At 39.6% G+C, this 22732-nt stretch overlaps 3 protein-coding genes across 3 annotated transcripts; all 3 read right to left on the bottom strand.

Moving 5' to 3' along the window:
* Positions 1-16537: 16537 nt before the first annotated feature.
* Positions 16538-19144, bottom strand: LOC131670173 (uncharacterized). Its single transcript, XM_058945563.1, has 3 exons — positions 18959-19144; positions 18339-18575; positions 16538-18220 (listed from the first exon to the last, which is right to left on the bottom strand). Exons 1-3 carry the CDS (start codon positions 19142-19144, stop codon positions 16538-16540), a joined length of 2106 nt encoding a protein of 701 aa, XP_058801546.1.
* Positions 19145-19230: 86 nt separating this feature from the next.
* On the bottom strand, positions 19231-20112 carry LOC131670172 (uncharacterized). Its single transcript, XM_058945562.1, has one exon. It carries the CDS (start codon positions 20110-20112, stop codon positions 19231-19233), a length of 882 nt encoding a protein of 293 aa, XP_058801545.1.
* A 350-nt stretch (positions 20113-20462) lies between these two features.
* LOC131670171 (uncharacterized) lies at positions 20463-21236 on the bottom strand. The gene has a single exon (XM_058945561.1). It carries the CDS (start codon positions 21234-21236, stop codon positions 20463-20465), a length of 774 nt encoding a protein of 257 aa, XP_058801544.1.
* Positions 21237-22732: the final 1496 nt, after the last annotated feature.

Genomic DNA, 22732 nt, shown 5'->3' with positions numbered 1-22732 from the left:
ATTGCGCAATATAATGATCCTGCCTATCAGCCGCACTAACTGTTTGTTAGCGCGGCTGTGTTGGTTAGTATCTAAAATATTATAACGAGCGTTGCGCGTAATCACCAATAACCGCAGCTAACAATATTTAAAAAAACACATTCACGTTGAGACAATACGATATCAAATAAAATTATTAATTTGAGTTTCTTTTGTTTGAAAGTTGCCGGTGTTAGTTTTCCCCGGACCAACGGGTACAATATTATTGATTTGCGGCAACTTTCAAAACTTATTGGTGTTTACGCTTATCTAAGATTCGTTCAGTAGATAAGCAATGTATGTTCTGGGACACAAAGGAGCCGACAAAGGATGCCGCCAATGTATAAGGATACGTGTATGTTCTGGGACACAAAGAGGCCGCCCGATGTAGGTGTCGCGATAATGACACCTTTTAATCGCGATAAGGTGAGACCCCATGCTGAGTGTTTAAAGGGCGTTTGATGTTCGTTTGACACCTCCCGCGTGCCAGTGGGCCCCTTCGACAGTGCCCCCCCCCCCCACCCACCCACCCACAGAGGTTGTTAAGGTAAGATGCTGTAGAAGTTGGTAGGGTGTTTGGTAAACTATATGATGGTCTCTCTCTCTCTCTCTCTAGCCCTCTCTCTCGCTCTCCTTTAATAGTAGGGTATTTGGGCCCTTGGAGAGAGGTTAGCATATAGCTTGGCAAGCTATATGCTGCTCTCTCTCTCTCTTTCTCTAAGCAAGCGCTATAGTATTTTCATTAGATTTCGGGAACCTCTCAACCTCACAGTTAATTTTATTCGAATATTAATTAATAAAACTTATAGAATTTTCGTTTAATTATTAATTTATTGTTCATTCAACTATACATTAAATATAATACATTCTGTCTATAATCTTTATTTTCAGAAGTTGACATCGCTATATTGAAATATTGAGTTGAATTTTTATATGTAATATTGTCAACTTCATCAATACCTTCCATTTCAGATTGCTTCAGTCTAGCTTTCATCCATAAAAAAAATCTTTGTGCATTTGTAACGGCACATACAAAGTTAGCTGGTTTATTGTAATGATATATACATATTGTTTCTAATAGGTAAGGTAATGCGCTCATTGGTGGACATCTCATCTCGCTTTCAAGTTCTAAAATTTTTCTAAAAAAGGAAAAAAATTTTTAATTAATAATGATTTTAATTTCTAACAAAAAAAATAAATAAATAAAAATACTTACTTTTCAGGTAAAATTTTTTGTAACCATTGTTTCTTTTTTAATCCCTTTACATAAATATTTCTAGAATTATTTAAATGATTGTTTAGTACACGTGCTAAATTTTTATATGGAATAAGACTGGATCTCCATAATAAACCATGATGACACGTTTCTAAGAAATGATTCACTTTTCGACACTTGAAAGGAAGTTGAAACCAATGATATGGTGGTTCGAAGAAAAACACAGTTGGAACTGTATCTACATCTAATGGTAGATATGCGAGTTCTTTACAAACAAAAGTCTCGTTTAAACTTTGAAAGCCTTGAAAATCTATTACGAAATCCATTTCAAAAGATGCTGAAGTTAATGTGAACTCTACTAGTTCCTAAAACCGTTATAAGAGTAGAGGCACGTGTTTGTTCTATATAAAGCCTATACCTCACTATTCGAAAGTGGAGGGCGCCATAGTCACCATACCTCACCAATCGAAAGTATAGGGCGTCATAGTCACTATATAGTATGGTTATAGGTAGTTTTTATTAAATTCCAACAATATATATATAATTTATTTTCTTTTTTATTGAAAAGCATTGTATACATTGATTACATAATGTCTTGTTAATTTCAAACTAATTTTTTAACATCACCACTAATTGGGTTATATTGTACAATACGATTGTGTAATATTAAGCAGTAGGCTGCAATATCTTCAGGAAAATCAGTCCGAGTTTCAAATTCTAGGCGAACATCGACTGGCGCACTTTTTAATGTTTCATTTTGTTTGGAGCAGTCTATAACTATTAGCGGCACTTTATTAATGAAATCTTTTTTATTGAGTAAGGGCTCGTTTTCTTTACCATAATAAGCGTTTTGAAAATTAGTATACATATCGTAGAGAACAGCCTACTGATTTTGATTGATATTCAAATTGAGATTTCTATACGGATAGCATTGTGAATTGAGGAATAGCTTCACATTACTAATATTACAATGATCAAAATTACTAGAATTAACACTCGCCGAACTTTTACGTTTAGTTTGAAAAGCTAAAATAACAAAGCGAGGCTTTTCCAATTGATTGGAAGTCTTAACACTCCAAACATGCTTTGATGTAAGTGGTAATTTTGGATACTCATACATTTCCCAAGTACGATAACTCATTGTAATTGCACGATTTCGTCCGATCTGATTGAGTAATTTGATTTTTTCTTTGTCTGCAACCATCACATATGGCATCAACCATTCAACCTTAGTTAAAGTGATTTTTGTTTTTTCTGAAGCAGCAGGATTCCCTATTGGAGCACACAAAATAGCATTCAAATCATCTCTTGATCTTGTGAGAATAAGTTCATGCTTGACATTGACTACAATTTTCCGATAATCTTCAGCAAAGCCCATCAACATACTAAGAGAAATAGTAACATCAAAAAAACCTAGAGCATTACATATTCAAACTTCATTATTATCACCATTCCATCTGGAATTTTCAGCGATAGAGCTCTGACATGGATTGAGTGAAAGTCAATTTTTCATGAGAGTTGTTAAGCCTACATTTTTCACTTTATCAATTTCAATAGCATTTATTTCATATTGTATTTCCTCGAACAAATGACAGAGGGCGTTGTTGACTAATAAAGTGTTCTCCACTGGCGTAGTACCGTCCGGCTTGGTCAACCTACCACAAATATGAATCATACTGCGCGATGGAAGCAGAGATAAATCTTGATGTTGAATTACTATATGAATTTCATCGCTATTATTGAAATATGATAATGAATAAGGCTGATGCGCATGAACTTCATAATGAGCTATAGACTCATCGAAAGCGACAGCTGAATGAATGTCTAGAATTCCCTCCATATTGTTGTTGTTGTTGTTGTTGTTTTATACAACACACTAATATACACAATATTTTCTTCCACGATTTTTGACGACTTCTAGTCTCAAGCTTTTCAGGAATTGAATGTTCTGAGGTGTGAGCGGTCTGATAGCTCGCTGTTGACTGGTTGCTGTTCGACATTTTTGTCTTTTAATATAGCCTCGGCCGCTCTTTATATTGTAAATGATACCTATTACTAAGATATGGTCTTTATATGTACTCGCACTGTGATGACTTCTCCTCGAAAGTTAACTAGGTTTCCGTCTTGATCAACTATACGAATTTGAAAATGATCAATGCTCCTCACAGCGACTGGAAGGTAAATGACGTGAGAGGGAACTTCTATAATCTTATATCCAGGTGGGACTGCTGGAAAAAATTCATGTATAGTATGTACTTTGCGATCGTTTATGTAAGAGCCTATAGTAATATTACACTCTACACGTAAAGCATTGACTTTGAGTATAGTGACGGGTAAGTCAGAACTATGTGTTTCGTTTTCAACGAGCGTGCGTTTAGTGAAGCCTAAAATTGATCCAATAGAATCTTCTGGTTCAAAATGTATTTTTTGACTGCACTAAATGACACTACGTAAAGTATTATTATTTGGTTTTAGGCTAAACGATATACCTTTAGGTGCTAATGCGTTGTAACGCATCGATTTGAATTACTCAAATCATGTTTAAATGAGTAAGTAGGGAGTCGTTTCATGTACGTTAGACCCTAACTGAGTGACGGGTTCTGCTATATAAACCCCACTCTAACGTTGCTCGCTCTCCTTTGCTCGGTTGCCACTCAGCGAGAAGCACCTCTGAAGGCGGGATCTTCTCACCAACAACTATTTTTGTGACGGCATTCCGGCGACTACTTGCTGCGACTGAATACGTTCCGGGATCAAGATGATTTTTAGTATTGTGTTGCAAAGAGATTCAGTGCAATTTAGTGATTGTCGTCTATATCGAGAACTATGACGAGGCCAGCCACGTTCCGCTTTTCTTCTTGGATTCAAGATTACTTGGCGGCTGTATCTATACAAGATTCATCGAACGATATGTGGAGTAGAAGAACCGAGCATTGTGAGCGAAGATCATCGAGCATCTCAAATGTGAGCTAATCTTTAGTTGTGTATCCGTGTTGACGAATCGTAGTTTGGATTTTAATTTAAAGTAATATTTTGATTTTAAATCTATACACCTCAGGTTTCATATAGGAGAGTGTAAGCATGTTTTGTTTATTGATTATAACCGAATAAACCGTTTATGTATGTTCTTATTTGAATTATAGCGAACTTCCTTTCCTGTTGTTTAGTTCAATTTAATCGCCCAGAGTCTCGCTCTACTGACTTAGCCGTTTTTATCTTTTATCTCGTTTTTAATATTTACTACAACAAATAAATTATTACAGCGTCTATGAGAAAGCTTTCAATATCTTCTATTTCGTAGCTACCAGTCGGTAAAGTGATAGCTTCTTGACCTTCAATGTAAAATTTATTATAACCAACGTCAATGTTTGGTATTGAATTAAATGTCAATAGCTTAACTAGACCAAGAACGTATTTTTTGTTTGCTATCAATTCGATCGGTGGAAAATAATATGATTCGAGTACGGATGATGTTCCCGAGAGACTTAATGTTAGTGTATTCTCCATGACAGATTCATATCAAATGATAGTCATTCGTCGAATGAGTATTTTTTATACTAGTTGTCTTTTCTATAGTTTCTTTAAAAGAAATTTGAGACAAAGATGGCCGCAATTATATGTATTAAAATCTTGATATCTAATATAATTATACATGATTCTATTAACTTTGAGATAAAGCAATAGATCTATAGGCGGCTGTAGATTACCAAAACTATCAAAATACATAACCTCATCGCCTTTCTTTTTATATGCTACCCAATGAGTACCTGGTTCTCGTTTATTATACAAATTTACAATAACTGTCTCTTGATATCGAGGTCCATCGGTCGGTAGAGCATCACGCATAAAAACTCCTCGAAAATTTGCAATTTTTATTATTTTAGCATATTTTTTTATATCATGATCTGTCAGTGCTAGATTAGGTAAAGTTACTTCGAGCTTTTTTTTTAAACCTTTTCCACTTGAATATGGTTTTAGATGAAGACCATAACCTTTACGATGTGGTTTCAAATAAAGTCCTTTGCCAATAGCAATAGCTTCCATAGTTTTATTGTGTCTATAAGTTTCTTTCAATTAATTTTGAGCGGCCTTAGCACTGTTAACGGCTTTTGCTATTGAAGCAGCTCCTCCAGCTAAAGCTCCAGTGGCGCTCAAAGCGGCAAATAATGGAATTAAAAAAGGAAGAGCTCCACCCACTTTACTAGGAATTAGTAGAATACGAGGAATATTTATTTTTCTTCTTCCTCCAGCCTTCTTCACAGTTTCTTTAGCGCCTTTTATAGCCGAACGAATGACAAAGAGTGATTTATTACTAGGTACAACACTTCTCGAGGTAGCGTTAATAATTTTTTTCAATGCAATTGATAGATTTTTACTTTTTACATGTGTCTTTCGTCGCTGTCGTTGTTGTTGGCGATTTTTTAATCCCTTACTTCGTTTCTTTCCTCGTTTTAAAATTTTAACACCCATACCAAGTTTACTTTTAACTTTCATTATGTTGGCTACAGCAAACGCAGCAACTTTCTCACCAAAACTACTATCTTTCGCTTGCACTCTATCCCAGGCTTGTTTAGTTAGAATTTTGTCGGCTTCGTTTCTCGCCTCAATGTTGTCTCGATTCTGAGAATAAGCAATATCGTGATCTTTACAAGCAGCGTCTAGCGGATTTTTTCCAGGATCACCACGAGCCAATCGTTTGTTCAATTTTGTACCAGGACCACAATACTGATATCCAGGTAAGTGAGCTTCAATAGGCAAGTTATTTATAATCTTGTTCACTAGACCACCACCAGTCTTTCTTTTATAGTATGTGATCATACTTCTTCCGGACCTAGTAACTATAGAAAAACTATCTTTTTATCAACATTAATCACACATCCTAATGGATTTAGATTCGAAAACGTTTATGTTTTTTCAAAGTCCCTCAATCAACCAGTTTTTTCACCGGATAAAGCTAATCCCAATTCCATCATGATTTTTTGACGATATAGCCACTGAAAAGCAGGACAACGTGAGAGTATTCTTCTGTATGGGAAGACATAAAAAAGTAGATAGTTTCTATCTCTGTCAATCATACGCTCGCATACCGAAGCATCTCATTCGGGATAATGTGAATTTACTAGTTTTGTTTCGACAAGATGACGTGAATATTAAACATATTTACAACGATTATGTTAACTCAGATATGACTTTTGAGAAGTTTAAAGCAATTTGTTTAAAATGTTGGAGAGACGATAATCATGGATTTATAGTTATTGATAAAGATAGACCAATCAATCATGGATGGTATAGAAAAGGATTCGATTCTTTTACTATAAATATAGCGGAGTGAACGAATGAAGATTATTTAACTTTAGAAATTACAAGCGTCAACATGGTTAATTTTGAAAAAGAAAAGAAGATGCTCGAGCAATTATCTGAGGCTCGTGATACCATCGGACGTAAGTATCAACTAATAAAACGTGACAAAGCTGATTTAGAAAATACATTGAATGAAACTTTTAAACCTATGGTTGATCCATTGAAGAAACTTGTGGAGGTAGCTATTGATAAAACTAACGATAATACTGAACAAGAAACGAATAAGGAGAAGAAAATTACGTTCGATAAAGTTTTTAAGTCAAAAACAACAGCTGACACTCCCTATAAATCTCGATATTTCAATAGTACTGTTAATGACTTAAATTCTACATTACATCCGCTTGATTCTACATTTGAATCCGCTATGTCTATTGCTGATGCTACTGATGATGGTGATGAAGACGAATTTAGTAAGACTAGTGAATCAACACTTGATAGAACTGCAATAAATTTAGACAATGTTAGTTCAAATGTAACTACAAAACAACAAAAACTAGGAATCTACATTCGACTATTGCATGAACCGCAATAGAAAAGTAATTTAGATAAGACATTTGGCGTTCGCTTGTATGAAAATACGAGGTGTGATCAAAAAGTAAGGTGAATTTTGAAATTTAGTGGGCTACGTCCGTTCGATCTTCGACTTTTTTATTTGGTTATGTCGGTACACTCGTCTAGAACATACGTTCCAAATTTCAGCTTTGTAGTATGTTTGGTTTGTTTGTGAGAGGCATCAAGGTTAGAAGTGTTTTGCGTGCTCCACGATTTGCTGCTGTCTAAAAACATGGATCAAAGAGTTTGCATTAAATTTTGTGTGAAAAATGGAATCAAATGTTCCAAAACACTTGAAATGCTGAAAGTGGCATACGGTGAGTCTACTTTAAGCCAAAAAAATGTTTACAAGTGGTATAAACTCTTCCAAGAAGGCCGAAAAGACACCGACGACGAACCTCGTTCTGGACGCTCCAGCACATCAACAACTGATGAGAATGTTGAAGAAGTGAAGAAAATAGTGTTGGGAAATCGTCGAATTACTATTAGAGAAATTGCTGATGATATTGGCATCTCATATGGTTCGTGCCAATCAATTTTGACGAGTGTTTTAGACATGAGACGTGTGTCAGCGAAGTTTGTTCCGAAATTGCTCAATTTCGACCAAAAGAAACGTCGCATGAGCATCGCCCAAGAGCTACTGAATGACGTCAACGATGATCCAGATTTACTCAACAGGGTTATAACAGGTGACGAAACATGGGTATACGGTTATGACGTCGAGACTAAGACTCAATCGTCCCAGTGGAGGCATTCTGGATCACCAAGACCAAAAAAAGCACGCCAAGTTCGATCAAATGTAAAGGTTTTGCTTACAGTTTTCTTTGACTGCAGGGGCGTGGTGCATCATGAGTTCTTGCCACAGGGTAGAACAGTAAATAAGGAATATTACCTGCAAGTTATGCGCAATTTGCGCGAAGCAATCCGCCAGAAACGTCCGAATTTGTGGAAAAATAAAAATTGGCTTTTGCACCATGATAACGCCCCTGCTCACACATCGTTGCTTGTGCGCGAATTTTTGGCTAAAACCAACACAGTAACGATGCCACAGGCACCGTATTCCCCAGATCTGGCCCCCTGTGACTTCTTCTTGTTCCCAAAACTGAAGAGGCCCATGAAAGGACGGCGTTTTGCCACGATTGAGGAGATAAAGACGGCATCGAAGGATGAACTAAACAAGATCACAAAAAATGATTTTTTGAAATGCTTTGAGGATTGGAAAAAGCGTTGGCACAAGTGCATTATATCCGAGGGGGATTACTTTGAAGGAGATAAAATAAAAATTGATGAATAAATAAATATTTTTTGAGAAAAATAAAAATTCACCTTACTTTTTGATCACACCTCGTATATGTGTTTTCTATAAAAAATACTTAGCAGTTAAAAATTCCAAATCCCCGTCCTCTAAAGGTTGAAAATATTTACATAATATAATGTATCATCAATGAGAATTTCTCTTTTCGTCGAGAATAAAATATCTCTGATAGACTGAATTATAATTTGTTACATATGAAATTTTACAGCTTTACATGAACTCTCGTTCTCTGAACAATTGCAACATGCAACCAATAGAAATTTATCAAATACATTCTAATAGGACCAGACCGACCAAAAGATGTTGTAGGGCGATTGAAATTATCGAGCATCGTTTCGCCTCGAAAATTGACCCAATTCAAGGCATTAGACGCTAAATTGCAAACCTTTAAATCAGTTTATAATTTAATGGTAAGTACAGCTGTTATCCTTTTATTTTGCAGTAGATATTGAAAAGCACTACAATTTCTGTTGAATTAGTATATGACGTGTAAGTGTAAAGCAAGTAAATAATCAATTAACAATTATCAATCATTGTCAATTTCCAAATTTTCTACAACATTTTGAAGTATATAACTTGATTGAATAAAAAACTTGCACTTTTTATCATTTTCTTGTAATCAATAGTGCACATTAAAAAAATGTTTGTTCGCAGATATGTTATTAACTGTAATAATAGGACGCTTGCTAACTCATTTCGATATAAATAAAATAATTTATGAATGGTCATGTACTTTTCATATTCATGTATAAGGTAGGTTTCTAATAAAATGTAGCAACTTTTATTTCAATATATTTCTAGATATAAAATCAGACGTGTTCTATATAGGAATCTAATATGATCAGCGGTTCTACATAAACAAACATTTTGAGATACCAAACCATATCGATATTAACTTTTTAAAATAATTACGATATTTATTTCTACCTATTGTTGTTAACTTCATTTTCTATATTTAAGACATTCATCACAACAGAACAGTTAAAATCGTTCCACTCTTTGACTTTGAAAAATAGTAAGCACAATAAGTCAATATCATCATTTTTTCAAAGGAATACATGTACATAATAATTTCAGTTTGATATGCTCATAAACATTTGCGAAAAAGACACGAGGACCATACTAAGAAGTATGTTTGAGAAATTAATTCATTGCCGAATAGGATCACAATATAATGGCACAGGACGAAGCAAGAAGCATAATATTCAAGATACAAATGTATACGCACGAATATACTCGTATAGTAAGTGTTGGTTGTATGGGCATCGCGTGTAGTAGGAAAAACACCTGAAGGTTTAGGTAGAGAACAAGTCTTTATTATAAAAACTACTCAGCAAACGAAGACTGCAAGTAGAATGCGCATGGGAGGAACCTATATGTATTTAATATTTTTAAACTTTAGTTTACGCGTATATAAAAGTTCAGAAGTGAGGATTACTGTTTGCCCAATGTTGTGGCTAGGTGTCAGTTGTACATCATTGATGACAATATAAAAGTGACTAGAAAATCGCGCGTTCTAGAAGAGACTCGAGCGGTTGAACGTTACAGCGAAAAATTTTAAATGAATGGCATGGCTATGGGTTCATTCAAAATAATTATCTGATACACATATTCACAGGAAAATTAAATAAAGATGTATAATTTGCTTTTGTTAAAACAGCATTATGATAATTTGTAGCTCAAAAATCGAATTTTTATCAAACTAACCGATTTGTAACGTGACAGATATTCGAAAATTTATGATTCTATTAAAAATGGAATATTGTTTTTTAAGCTCAGTCCTCCAATAGTTCTACTTCATTTACTTTAACAAAAATGAAATTTATGTCAATTTTTTTATTTGAAAATGTTTAACGTGAGTAATGCTGCATTCGAGATACAACTAAAATTAAAAAAGGAGTGATTTTCAATTATGTAACAGAAATAAAAAAAATATTCTGTAATTAATGACGAAAAAGGGGGATATCTTTACACGTTATGAAAACATGTTTTACATAAGATATTATGACTTTGTAGACTCAAGTGCTGAAACATCACTTGCGAACCCATTGGTTCCAATGTACTCGTGAATGAAACACAATATATTTTTTCTAGCAGCTACCTCCACAGTATGTAAAGCAAAGTCATGATCATTGGATCAACAGACTTATGTTGACAAGATGAAATAGCTCTTTGGCTGAAAGAACGACCTGCTAAATATCAATCGCACTTGTATGACATAATTTTTAAACATATATAATTTTTAAACATATATATAATTTCTCTATCCTCATATTTATAAAATAGAAAATGGGCTTTTAGAATTTATAACGTTTCTTTCGTGAAAAACTGATAGCAGCAATCGATTCTAAGAAAAAAATTACAAAGAAGATATTTACAACATTTTTTTGTTAAATTGTCGAATGCGATAATATTTAATGAAATTCTTATATTTTACATGTAAAGAACAAAAAATTATTATTTTTACAATCTCACTTCGCTATTCGGTTCTACGTAAAAATTATATAAGAAATGTATTTGATCCTTTCTGATTTGAGCTATACACAAATACTTATTTATGTAAAACAGGATTCAATATATGATCTTTTTTCCGTGTTCGTCGTACCATATGTTGAAACGTCTTACAGTAATAAAATAGATTATGATTAAACAAATGTTACACTTACTGAAAAAAAAAGTAATCTTGTAACAATAGAGAACAGTATTCTTGACTAAATCCTCTTATAGCAAGATTATTTACACTTGAGGCTATATTGAAAATAAATTATTTTGTAACAAGAGGAATTCTAACAAGAGGATTTTTTCTGTGTACACATTCTTTATAATTTTCCGTGTAGCATCGATAACTACTATTTGAAAGAACAAAATATGCAGTGATTTGTTAAAATAACTTAATAAATAACTACCAAGAAAAAAAGAAAAACCCAGAAATTTTTTACTTGAAACTATAAATGATGCTAGTTTGACGCTATCGAGCCCTGTTTTAGCGCACGTCTTAATGGGTTGTTTGAAAAATTTATTGTTCAATTTCCAATCTCAGCAATTTGTATAGAAGAAAAAAAAATACGAATATTTACTATTTAATATTGCATCTGTATACTTTTTTAGGGCATCGGTAGCTAAGAAGAAACAAAAGAAAGAAGCGGTATCTTCTGATGATAATTTTGTAGTTGGAACTAGCGGGGATGATTCGGAGCCAGTGGAATGAATAGACAGTTTTTTATATTTCTTTTATCTTTGATCATTTCAAAAATATCAGGAAAACAGAAAATAGTATATGTAGATCATACATACAGGTCATTATTTTTTTCAATAGATGAACGCATTTTGTAATGTCTGTATTTTATTTTTGTGTTGAAAATCTATAATAAAGGCGAGTTAATTGTAACGAGGGCAGCGCCTTATTCGGCACTGACGTCACTAATTTATTAAGGGGAGAGTAAGAGAGGCACTTTCGCTCTTTAACAATCGGGGAACGAGAGGATAGGTCGAATGAATAAATGATTTTCCTTAATTAGAACATACAACTTAAATCTATTCAGACAAACAAATACAAAATCGGTTATAATAAAGTTTACATCACGCGCACATGTACAGAACAACTTAAACTAACGCGGGAGGACGAATTGCCCGGCGACTAAATCGCCTTGACCATTCGCCTCCTTACAAGTAAAAAAGAAAAGATACACCGAAACCTCACTACCGCGTTACGATGAGCGTAGCCGGCAAGGGATTGCCTGGCTACCTATCGTTCCTACGCGGCCGCGCCATGAGAGAGAGAAATACCGGAAGAGAGAGATAACCTGACCTTTGTCCTTGGCGATGAGCCGGCAACGGGGAGTTGACCTGGTCGCTGGCTGGATGTCTTCCTCGGCGTAGCCCGTGGTGAACCCACTGGAAGTCGTGCCGTGCACGGTGGCGAGGGCTACACTGAATGCCCTGCTGCAGGTGTTGTCGCCACACGTAGCCTCGTCTCGCCCTGGTCTGGTCACTGCTGCACGAGTACTTCTTTTTCTCTCTTTGCGCTGCTTCTTTTCTTCGCTACTTCCAACTTCTCTCCTTAACTTTCTTCCGGAAACGGACTTGACGCATGGTCAGCGTTCGCACTCTCGCCGGGCTCTCCCACCAAGCCCATTCATTAGCCGGCGTGCGACAAAAGCGCTAATTGGTCGCGCGTCACACGCCGGCCCAAACCGGCATAGTGCGTGGATAGGCGCGCACTCTAGCATGCTCTCTCTCTCTCTCTCTTTCTCTCTCTCTCTCTCTCTCTCTGTCTCTCTCTGCCTCATAGTCGCTGCGCTCTTGCTTCTTCGGGCGCTCTCAATCTTGCTCGGCAATCTTCGGCGGCTGGAAAAACATAAAGGCCAGTGGTTAGGCGCAATACATATATGCGCCCAACGCTGACCACGTCGCCATGCCGAGCGACAAGAGGGAGAGAGAGAAGGAGGGCAGACGAGGAGCAAGCGTGCTGCTTACTCTCGTCACATGATGTAAAAGCTATATAAAGAATTTACTTGACCCACACCAATATTAGCTTTAAGGATCGGAAATGAAAACGAAAATCAGTTTCAATCGACGTGCTAAGTTCCATTGTTAGTTATCATGGAGTTTGAACGGGAAATTCAATTTGGTGACAAAATCATATCTCAGTAGTAGCAGTAGCTTGGCAGATTCATAGCTATAGTACATCATTATTAAAATTGATTTTGGCAATAATGTTTTGTGTTATAATAATTACAGTCCTTCATGAACTAGAATTTAAACTTTAAATCGAGACAGCCACCGTAAACGGAAGTAGTAAAAGCCATATTCATAATACTTATTTTTCATAATTTTATTATTTGGAGTTGAATAAGACTTGAAATAGAGAATTTTTAAACAAATAGTAATGAAAAGTTCGGTTACCTACCCAACGGATTAATTTTTCAAATAAATGCACCAAAAAAGGATGAAAGCTATAAAAATGTAAGATTAAATCTTCGGGGAAAAGACGATTCTAAAACGTTAGATGGACGTCTGTATTAAAACGCAGAATCCGACGAAATAAGTTGAGCGTTTGCAGAACGTTCGTCAGACGTTTTTCTCCAGTCCTACGAGCGGATATCATTATTCAAACATTTGTACAACGTTTTTAAAACGTCTGTTAAGAAGCCAAAAGCTTGAATGGATTGACAAAATATAAACTTTTAAAACTGTATAAACTGTATAAACGTTTTGTATATATATTTTTCAACTGTATAAACGTTTGAAAAATGTCCGAAATAAAACCTTTCTTGTACCACTATAGTTCCTGAACGTCAGGCAAATATTTCTCGAACGTCTAGTTAACGTGTTGAACTCAACATTAAATAACGTAGATAAAACGTTTCATTTGAAACATAGATCATACCTTTCTCTGATCTAATCAAACGTTATCCAAACGTCTGTGGAACGTCACTTACTTATCGATTATCACTAATCGTTACGTTTGTCAAACGTTCATGGTACGTTCAGCTTCGTATTCCTTTAAACGTCTGTAGAGGGTTTCATAAACGTTATATTTAGAACGCTTGTGATGATGCGTCATCACAAGAAAAAAATACGCTACCTGCGCATTTTCTAGCCCCGCTCCGGCTAGAAAATGTGACCGAACAGCTACTGCCGCATGCACCCGCCCACGCACGTCCAGATCTCGCGACCTATGGTCCCCCGAAGTCTCCCCGACCGATGCGCACGACCCTTACACCCGCGAACAACCCCTCGCGCACTCACGACCCGATCCGACACTCCCCCGGGAAGCTGGAAGCCCTTAAAGATTGCAGCCGTGATCAGCTGATCGCAAGCCCCCGTTAACTGAAGTAGACCTGGCTAGACTAAAGTAGGGGCAACCGAGCGCGTGAGAGCAAGCGAGACCGCCGATACGAGACCGATCGGACGCGAGTGAGGGGAATCGGCAAGACCAACGAGCAATAGCTAGACAAGGATAGGTAAGTGACGCTAACTGGTCAGCCAATCGTTATCGGCTTAGGGGTAGCTAGACTAATAGAACGAAACCGACGCTATCTTTGTAGCCAGTAGGGAAATTAGGCGCCAACGCACGACCAATAAACAAATTACGCGGGCTAGAGATACCGGTATAGACGGTGCTGACACCCGGCTTAGCAACAAGCCAACCAATCAACTAATAACTAAGGGGAGGTAAGTTAAGAGAAACGGCGCGTCGCCGAAAAACGCCGCGCCGGTACCCGTTCAGCCCTGGCGTCGACCAGACGTCCCCTGAGACCCTGGAGCGAGCCAAACCTAAAAACGCGAGTGCCGTGAGCAGCAATAGAAGCAGAGTAGCAGCAACAGAAGCAGAGCAACCTAGACGCAGCAACAGGCCTGCAAGCCACAAACGACGACCTCAACAGCTCGTGATCGTATCGAAAGGGCACCCGAGTAAGTACGCTCATTCCTTGTTAATCGCGTGATTGTCGAACGTCCGCGTTATCGGGAGTGCTGCGCGACCTTCGCGTGACTGCTTAAACGCTAGGTTTTCGGGAGTGCCGTATGACCTTCGCGCGTCAGACCGATCCCTTTGTACGCATCTTCGTCATCGACCTTCTAGGCGATTTCTTTGTTGCGTCGTTACATTGTCCATTGCCCGAAAGACAAGCTTTCGTGTGCGCGCGTCTATGTGCCGCAATATCCCCGCTTAACCTTAACGAGTTGTTGATTTAAAACGAGCCCTTTCCGTCTGTGAGTCGAGTAATTGTCCGTGTCCGCGTCCTCGGGAGTGTCGCATGACCTTCGCGCGTCCGATAAGATTTTCTCGAGTGCGCACCTTTGCCATGGACCTCTCGGACGTCCTCCTTGTTTCCGTCATGTTGAGTATCGCTTGAGCGACCAATTCTTCACGCGCGCGCACACATTCGTAAATTCTTTGCGCGTGCGTAGGTTGACCGCCGATTTTCCCGTACGCAAGTTTCCTCGACTAAGTTGTCAAAATTAACGAGTTTCTGGCTTTCGCGCGGGCACTAACTCCCCGTACGCGCATCAGTTTCGTTGATTCCCTTTATGCGATATTCTTGTTAAATAAAATTGTCTAGTGCCGTACGACCTTCGCGCGGGCAACGGATGTCCAGTGTGTGCGCCTATTCACAAACTTAACAGCTTTGTTAAGTGCCAAACAAGAGTGGATACCGCATGACCTTCGCGCGGGCGACAAGTCTTACGCGCGCTGACAAATTCCTTTTCTGAAACCGATCGGATACTGCGCGAGCCGCGTCTGACCTTCGTTCGACCGACGAGTTCTGTGTGCGCATTACTAGCTTGTTTTCACTATAGGATTATCGCTTCGAAATGCTAATACTGCCGATCGAGTAGCACGACCTTCGCGAGACCGACCGATTTCCGCGCGTGTGTGTTTACTCGAGCCAATTCCCGAGCTAGTATGCGAAGTAAATAGTTTGTATACGGCATAACTACGCGTTCGCGATCCATCGAGACCGCTCGTATCAACGATCGCCCGCCTAGGTCGACGTTGCGTCGAGGTACGCCACTCGTGCCCCTATTAACTAGATCAGGCTGACCATCGCGAGGGGTTGACTACTGGGCTGACCTAGGGAATAGCTGATTTAATAAACATGAGTCCTTATTAACTATGTTTTATTTACTGACTTGGAGTCTCCGCGATCATTGGGAACCTGATATCCGGACAGGTATCGCGCTCCAAAGACTGTCTTTTTGGGCATCTGGCTGTAGAGCACTCTGTACTCTACCTTTCTCGGGCCAGGCTTAAGCACTTTCAGAATACCCCATGGTTCAACTCGTTCATGGCAAACTAGAGAGCGCACATCTGGGGCCAATTACGAAGTCGGGAGGGTAGCTTGAGACTCCAACGGGTCCGCGTTTTCCTGATTCACTGGTAGCACACAGAGCCAAGTGATGTTCCGTTTGTAGATTCCGGAGGCCATCTTCACAGATGCTACTCGAGCAATGTCATCGTTCCCAAGGTGGATCTCCACGACGATACCCAGCGGCTATCTTGCGCACACAGGGTTGTCCTCCATCGATACAACCACGGATCCAGGTGTCAAGATGGTTTCGGAAGTTAACTACTTCTGGCGAGTTTGCAGTTCATGCAAGTACTCTTTGAGCCATTTACTCCAAAAGGCTTGCCTAGCCTTAGAGACGAGTTGGTAGGAAGTGAGGCGGTTGTTCGGAACTGAAACATAATTTTGCTCGGGTAAGAAGTTGAAGGGATGCCCGATTAAAAAATGTGCCGGAGTTATCGCAAGGGAATCGTTTGGATCGGCAGAAATCGCGTACAATGGCCGGGAGTTTAACACGGCGGCGATTTCCTTTAATAATGTCTCCAATTGCTCGTACGTGAGCTTTTGATCCTTGACGACACGATTCAGATGGTGTTTGAAACTCTTAACTGCCGCTTCCCATAGACCGCCGAAGTACGGTGAGAGAGGTGGATTAAAGTTCCATTCAATCCGTTCGGATGCAGCAAAGGTTTGAATCGCGTCTTTAAATTCGGGCGAATCGTGTAATTTGTAAATCTTTTGGAGTTCGTTGTTCGCACCCACGAAATTAGTACCATTGTCAGAATGCATGGTGCTCGGTTTGCCGTGCGTGGCAATGAACCGACGAAAACATGCGAGGAAGCCCTTAGCTGAGAGATCGGAAGCTACCTCGATGTGGACAGCCTTGGTGGCCATACAGACGAAAACAGACGCGTACGCCTTAAGAAAGCTTCGATTACGATCTTTTTTTTCTTTGATCATAATCGGACCAAAAAAATCTACGCCGGTTTTAGCAAAAGCGAACGCAGGGTTTACTCGAGATTCTGGAAGGTCTGCTATCTTGGTGTGTGAGAATTTTGGCTTTTGTCGAAGACACGGTACGCAGCGGCGCAGGACATGTCGAATTTGATTTCGCCCGTTGAGAATCCAAAACCTCTCGCGTATCGTGTAGAGAGTGCACTGGACCCTTCCGTGAAGATTTCGGTGATGAGCGTCGCGGATAATGAGATCTGACACGTTATGATTACTAGGTAGTAAAATAGGGTATTTTTGATTGAACTGAAGATTTGAATTCTTCAACCGACCGCCTACTCTGATTAGTCCATGCTCGTCTAAGAAGGGATTGAGTTCGTCAAACTTCATTCGACTCCTGAAAGCGCCGTTGGGGCCTTTGGAAATTAATTTTGTAGTTGATTTAAGCAATTTCATCTCATGACTGAAACATTCTCTTTGGATGAGAAGAAGAATGGTGCGCTCTGCGTGAGCTATTTCGATTTGAGAGAGGTAACGAATCCCTAGTAGCGATTTATCCGCACCTTGGATATCGTCTGGCAATGGTTCCTTTCTATGCCAACGGAGAAGATATCTGATGGACCTAATAAGGCACTCATAGTCAGAGAAACGAGCGTAGACATTGCTTCCGGAAGAAGCGGTGAATAAAACAATTCCCTCTGTCGCGCCTGGAGGATCAACTGACGAGGAACTTTCCGATGGAGGCCATTGATCTTGAGAAAGAACCAACCATGGAGGGCCTGAGTTCCAGAGGGGGTCAGCTAAAAGTTTCCTGGGTAGCTGTCTTCGGGATAGTGAGTCGGCTGGATTGTCTTTCGAACGAACATGTTTCCACTCGACTTTCTCACCTAGCGTTTGAATATCAGCGACTCTATTCACTTCGTATGTTCTAAGTAAATGAGGAGCTTTATCTAACCAGCAAAGAACGATTTTTGAGTCTGTTCGAAGAATTGTTTGCACGATAGTGAAAGTCAGCTGTGTCGCAAGTTCGACATATAGCCCTTTCAAAAGGGCAGCGCCCGAGAGTTCCAAAACGAGGTATGGTGTGATGATCAAGAGAAGCAACCTTGGATTTACTGCAAGCCAACCTTACAGTGACATTTCCCACTGAATCAATGGAACGAATGAAGATGCACGCGCCATATCCTTGGATCGACGCGTCGCAAAAACCGTGTATTTCAGTGGATACTGGGTTCGCAATATCGTATCGCAGATATCTTGGTAACGCGACTTCTCGCACCAAAAGAAGTTGTTCGGCTAAAGCAATCCACTTTGTGTGGATGTCTTGAGGTAAAGATTCGTCCCAGGTGATGTTAGCTTTCCAACATTCCTGAATCAATGTTTTGGCATATAGAGTTAGAGGACCTAATAAGCCTAGAGGATCGAAGATCTTTGCGATCTGGGAAAGGAGTTTTTTTTGGTAAAAGCTGATGCATCAGGGTTTGCGGAATATGAAAAGACATCTCGTTGAGAGTCACAGATGATTCCGAGAGTCTTCTTTATGGGGTTCCCTTGTATGCCACAGTCTAAATCGAAGATATTTTTATCGATATTGTCTAAAGCAGACGGATGATTAGAAGACCATTTTCGTATTACGAACCCCCCACGATTTAAGAGTTCTATCATCTCGTCCCGAATCCTCATGATGTCCTCCAGCGTGTCTTCACCTGAAAGGAAATCATCAACGTAGAAGTCTCGACGAAGTAGCATTACCGATTTTGGAAATCTGCTCTCCTCATCGACGGCCAACTGGTGCAATGTTCGAACTGCAAGAAAAGGAGCACACTTCACCCCGAAAGTCACAACGTTGAGAACGATAGTTCGAACTTCGCCTTCGTGATACCACAGGATCTTCTGGAACTTCCTGTCGTCGGGATGAACCCAGATTTGTCGATACATCTTTTCGATGTCCGCAGTAATGACGAAGGAATGATAACGGATTCGCAAAATTTGTTGCCACAGAGTTTCCTGAATAGTCGGTCCAGTCAACAACGCGTATCGTTCAACGAAATGCCGGTGGAAGATTTTGTGGAAGCATCGAAAACGACACGACATTTTGTCGTTTCGCTAGACTCCTTGATCACCGCATGGTGAGGCAAGTAGTAACCATCGTTGTTGTCGTCCTCGCACAGCGTCATGTGGCCAAGTTCCAGGTACCCGTTGAATTCTTTCTCGTACTCTACTCGAAACCTAGGGTTAGCATCGAATTTGCGCTGCAACGCCTGAAATCGCTGTAACGCTTGGTATTTAGACGAACCTAGGTCGAATTTGCCTGATCGAAACGGCAGACGAACGATATAGCGACCTGAACTGTCGCGCGTCGTGGTTTGAATGTAGTACCTTTCGCACGCTACGTCTTCTTCGGACTTGATGGGTTGATAATCCACGTCTTCCATCGCCATAAATCTTTCGAGAAGTGAATCCAACCTCACCGCGTTGCACGAAACGGAGTTGGGAATCATTGATGGAATTGATCCTCCGGCTCCAATCCAGCCGAAGGAAGTTTTTTGAAGGGTGATCTGGGATCCTTCGCCATTTAACTTGATTTGTCCTATGGCAAGAGAAGATATAGTTGGACCTGACGCCAATAAGACATCAACCGGTCTGGGTATATGAAATTGGGGATCTGCTAATTTGATATTCTTGGGGATGTTGAATTTCTCCCGAGGGAAAGTCTCATTAGGTACTTTCTCCGCTATTGTAGGTACAATCGAAAAGTTTAATTGATGTTTAGAATTGTTATATGTGGAATAGAAGGTGGCTGTAGTGTATCTTTCCGAAACAGTGCTCGCATTGTCTACTGCTCCGATATTCACAAAGCATTGTTTAACTGGTAATTGTAAACGGTTGATAAGAGATTGAGTCATTAAGTTTGCATTGGAACATGAATCTAATAGTAAGCGAGCCATGAGACGTTTTCCTCGGCATGACTGAAAGCTTAAAACTGCTGTAGTCATAAGTTGAGAATCAGGAAGGTATGCGCTTGAAGCGTATGTTTGTTGACTTAGTCATGGTAGAGACGTCCCGTTCAAATTTGAATCGTTCGCGGGCTGAGAGGTAGATGAATTTGACGCCTTTGATTTTTTGTCTGCGTGGAGAAGGGTATGATGATCCTTTTGGAATTTTTTACACCTTTTTTCGCTAGAGCAGGAAGTGGAGTGAACGTATAAGCAATTGCGACATAACCCCTTTGCCTTAACGAGTTCCCACCTTTCGTTCAATTTGGCTTTATTGAACTCTTCGCACTTGTAGAGTCTATGGGATTGACCGCATTGAACGCACGCGTTGTTGTTGGTCGTCGAAGTGGGTACGAGTGTTTTAGTAACGTTCTTGGAGACTTTCGCCGGAGGTTCTGCCTTGCTGTCGCCCCCTTTCTTTTGGACTGATGATCTCGTTTCGGAAGTTCACCTATCGCTTGTTGTTTGAATATTGAATCTTGAAAAAAGGTATACAATTCTTCCAATTTGGGGATTTCGCGATTTGAATGTTTATCCATCCATCGCGACAGGAGATACCCGGGCAGGCACCTTTCAAGAATTCGCAGGACAAACTCGTCGCAAATCGCAATGTTCATCGTCTTAAGCATGCTGACGTGCTGACGGACGGTGTACATCAGGGTGGCTGTGGTTTCGACGGTTGGATTTTGAGCGGGAGCTAACTTCAGAAGAGCGTCGAAATGCTCATTGACTAGGACACATCGCTGATCGTAAGCGTTGCACAACGCTTCCCAAGCTAGACCGTAGCTGTCGTCACTGGGGTCAAGACAGAACTCTTTTATTACAGTTGCGGCTAAACCCTGAACCGCATTCTGAAGTTGGGATAGTTTGACGCTTCCCGCCATTCCCAGACGATCGTGTATGAGCGCTTGGAAGTTGGCCTTCCAGGGGACCCAGTTCTTGTGGTTCCCGTCAAATTTGGGTACTGTTAACGGCGCGAGTTTCGCCACGTCGGTTCTCTCGATGAAAGTGGCGGTGTTATTTCCGTTGAGCATAGTGGAATTTGCGAGAGGGATCACTGGGGGTTTGTTCATTTTCGATATCCGGCTTGCTATTTCGAAATATTCGGATTCGAGTTCGTCGAATGCGGTAATGTGGGGATGGTCAGGTTGCATCGAAAGAAGTTCTTCGCGATTCGCTGAGTAACCTTGATATATAGTCGAAAGAGAATTTATTCGCAACTCCGCGTTCGTCGCATCCGGCGATCCCTTCGCTAAGTATTCTTTGAGGGATTTCAACGTTTTTGTGAACCTATTAAATTTCTGTTCGATGTAAATTAAGCGTTTTTCTGCGTTGCCGCTGGCTGGGTTAACCTCGTCGTTATTCATTTTGGACAGTTATTGGATCGAAATAACGAATTATAAATTAAAATTGAAATTGACGTTAGTTGAATTTTCAAAAGAAGAAAAAAAATATAATTGAAATGGACAACAAATTTTTATTTGAATAATTTAAACAATGTTAAACATTTGTCTACAAACTAATTTAGTAGCAATGAATCACTAGTAGATTATAAATTCAATTAGATTTAACCACTTGCTAAATTCGAATAAACATAAAATACAAACAATGACTCGAGTAGTAATCAATGAGCAATCGAATTTTAATTTGACTAATTTGCTTAATTTGACGAAAAACCAAAAAACGCCAGAATTAAATCAAGTGGGATAGAATCAGTCGTTATGAATAGAAAGTGAAACTGTTATTTCTCAAGCGTATACTTGTTTATCGAAGCAGAGAAAGCGAGAGAAAGAAAGAAGAACATTTATCTGAGTTAGCAGAAAACGATGTTGGAGGCCGCTGCGTGTAAGTCCCCCTGGTCGGAAGCGATGGCAATGCTGATTGGTACTGACGACTGCGCACGCTATTGCGCACGCTGGACGATTGCGCACGCTGTTGCGCACGCTGAGTGTAGGCCGTTGCACGAGGCGTAAGCGAACGGCGGGGGAGCGAGCGAGAGAGAAGACAAATTGGCGCGCTGCACTTGTCGGTGCACGTTGCGCACGTTTTTCGCGCGCTTTTATATGCACACTTTTTTCCTCTCACACACTCACATTTGCACTTGCGCAACGTCTCTTTTCTGAGAACGAAAAAGGAGAGAGAGAGGTAGAGAACTACCTCACAGGAGGCACCATGAAAAGAATTGAGCGACTTCCTTGGCGAAGTAAATTGCTCTTGTTTGAAATTTTCTTTGTTTTTTTTGTTGTTAATTGATTTATGATGGTTATTTTGTTATTTTATTAGATGTATAGGAGAAATCACTTTGATACTAATTTAGGGAAAAAGCCATACCGGCATAAAAAATCCTTTTATTAAAACGAAATAGGAAATTACATTAACAGAAACAGCGCGAGAGAGACGTCGCGCGGAGAGCGATGGCCGTTGCCATGCATGCACGCACTCAATCGCCTTGCACACAAAGGAATTTTGCACACAAACAGATTTGCGTTTACTGTCACACACTCCAACCACACTAAAGCGATAGTAAAGA

This window comes from Phymastichus coffea, unplaced genomic scaffold, assembly GCF_024137745.1.
Source record: "Phymastichus coffea isolate CEN01 unplaced genomic scaffold, Cenicafe_Pcof_1.1 PCOF00103, whole genome shotgun sequence".
Classification (NCBI taxonomy): domain Eukaryota; kingdom Metazoa; phylum Arthropoda; class Insecta; order Hymenoptera; family Eulophidae; genus Phymastichus; species Phymastichus coffea.
Note: the sequence above shows the minus strand (reverse complement) of the source record. Positions and strands in the feature narration are given on the sequence as shown.

Coding starts and splice junctions, on each gene's coding strand:
- LOC131670173 (XM_058945563.1), bottom strand. CDS start 19,144: ATGTATCGACAAATCTGGGTTCATCCCGACGACAGGAAGTTCCAGAAG. Junction 18,576..18,958: donor AGAGCAGATTTCCAAAATCG/GTAATGCTACTT, acceptor ACATTGATTCAG/GAATGTTGGAAAGCTAACAT. Junction 18,221..18,338: donor ATTCAGTGGGAAATGTCACT/GTAAGGTTGGCT, acceptor CTTGCGACACAG/CTGACTTTCACTATCGTGCA.
- LOC131670172 (XM_058945562.1), bottom strand. CDS start 20,112: ATGACTCAATCTCTTATCAACCGTTTACAATTACCAGTTAAACAATGC.
- LOC131670171 (XM_058945561.1), bottom strand. CDS start 21,236: ATGCTCAACGGAAATAACACCGCCACTTTCATCGAGAGAACCGACGTG.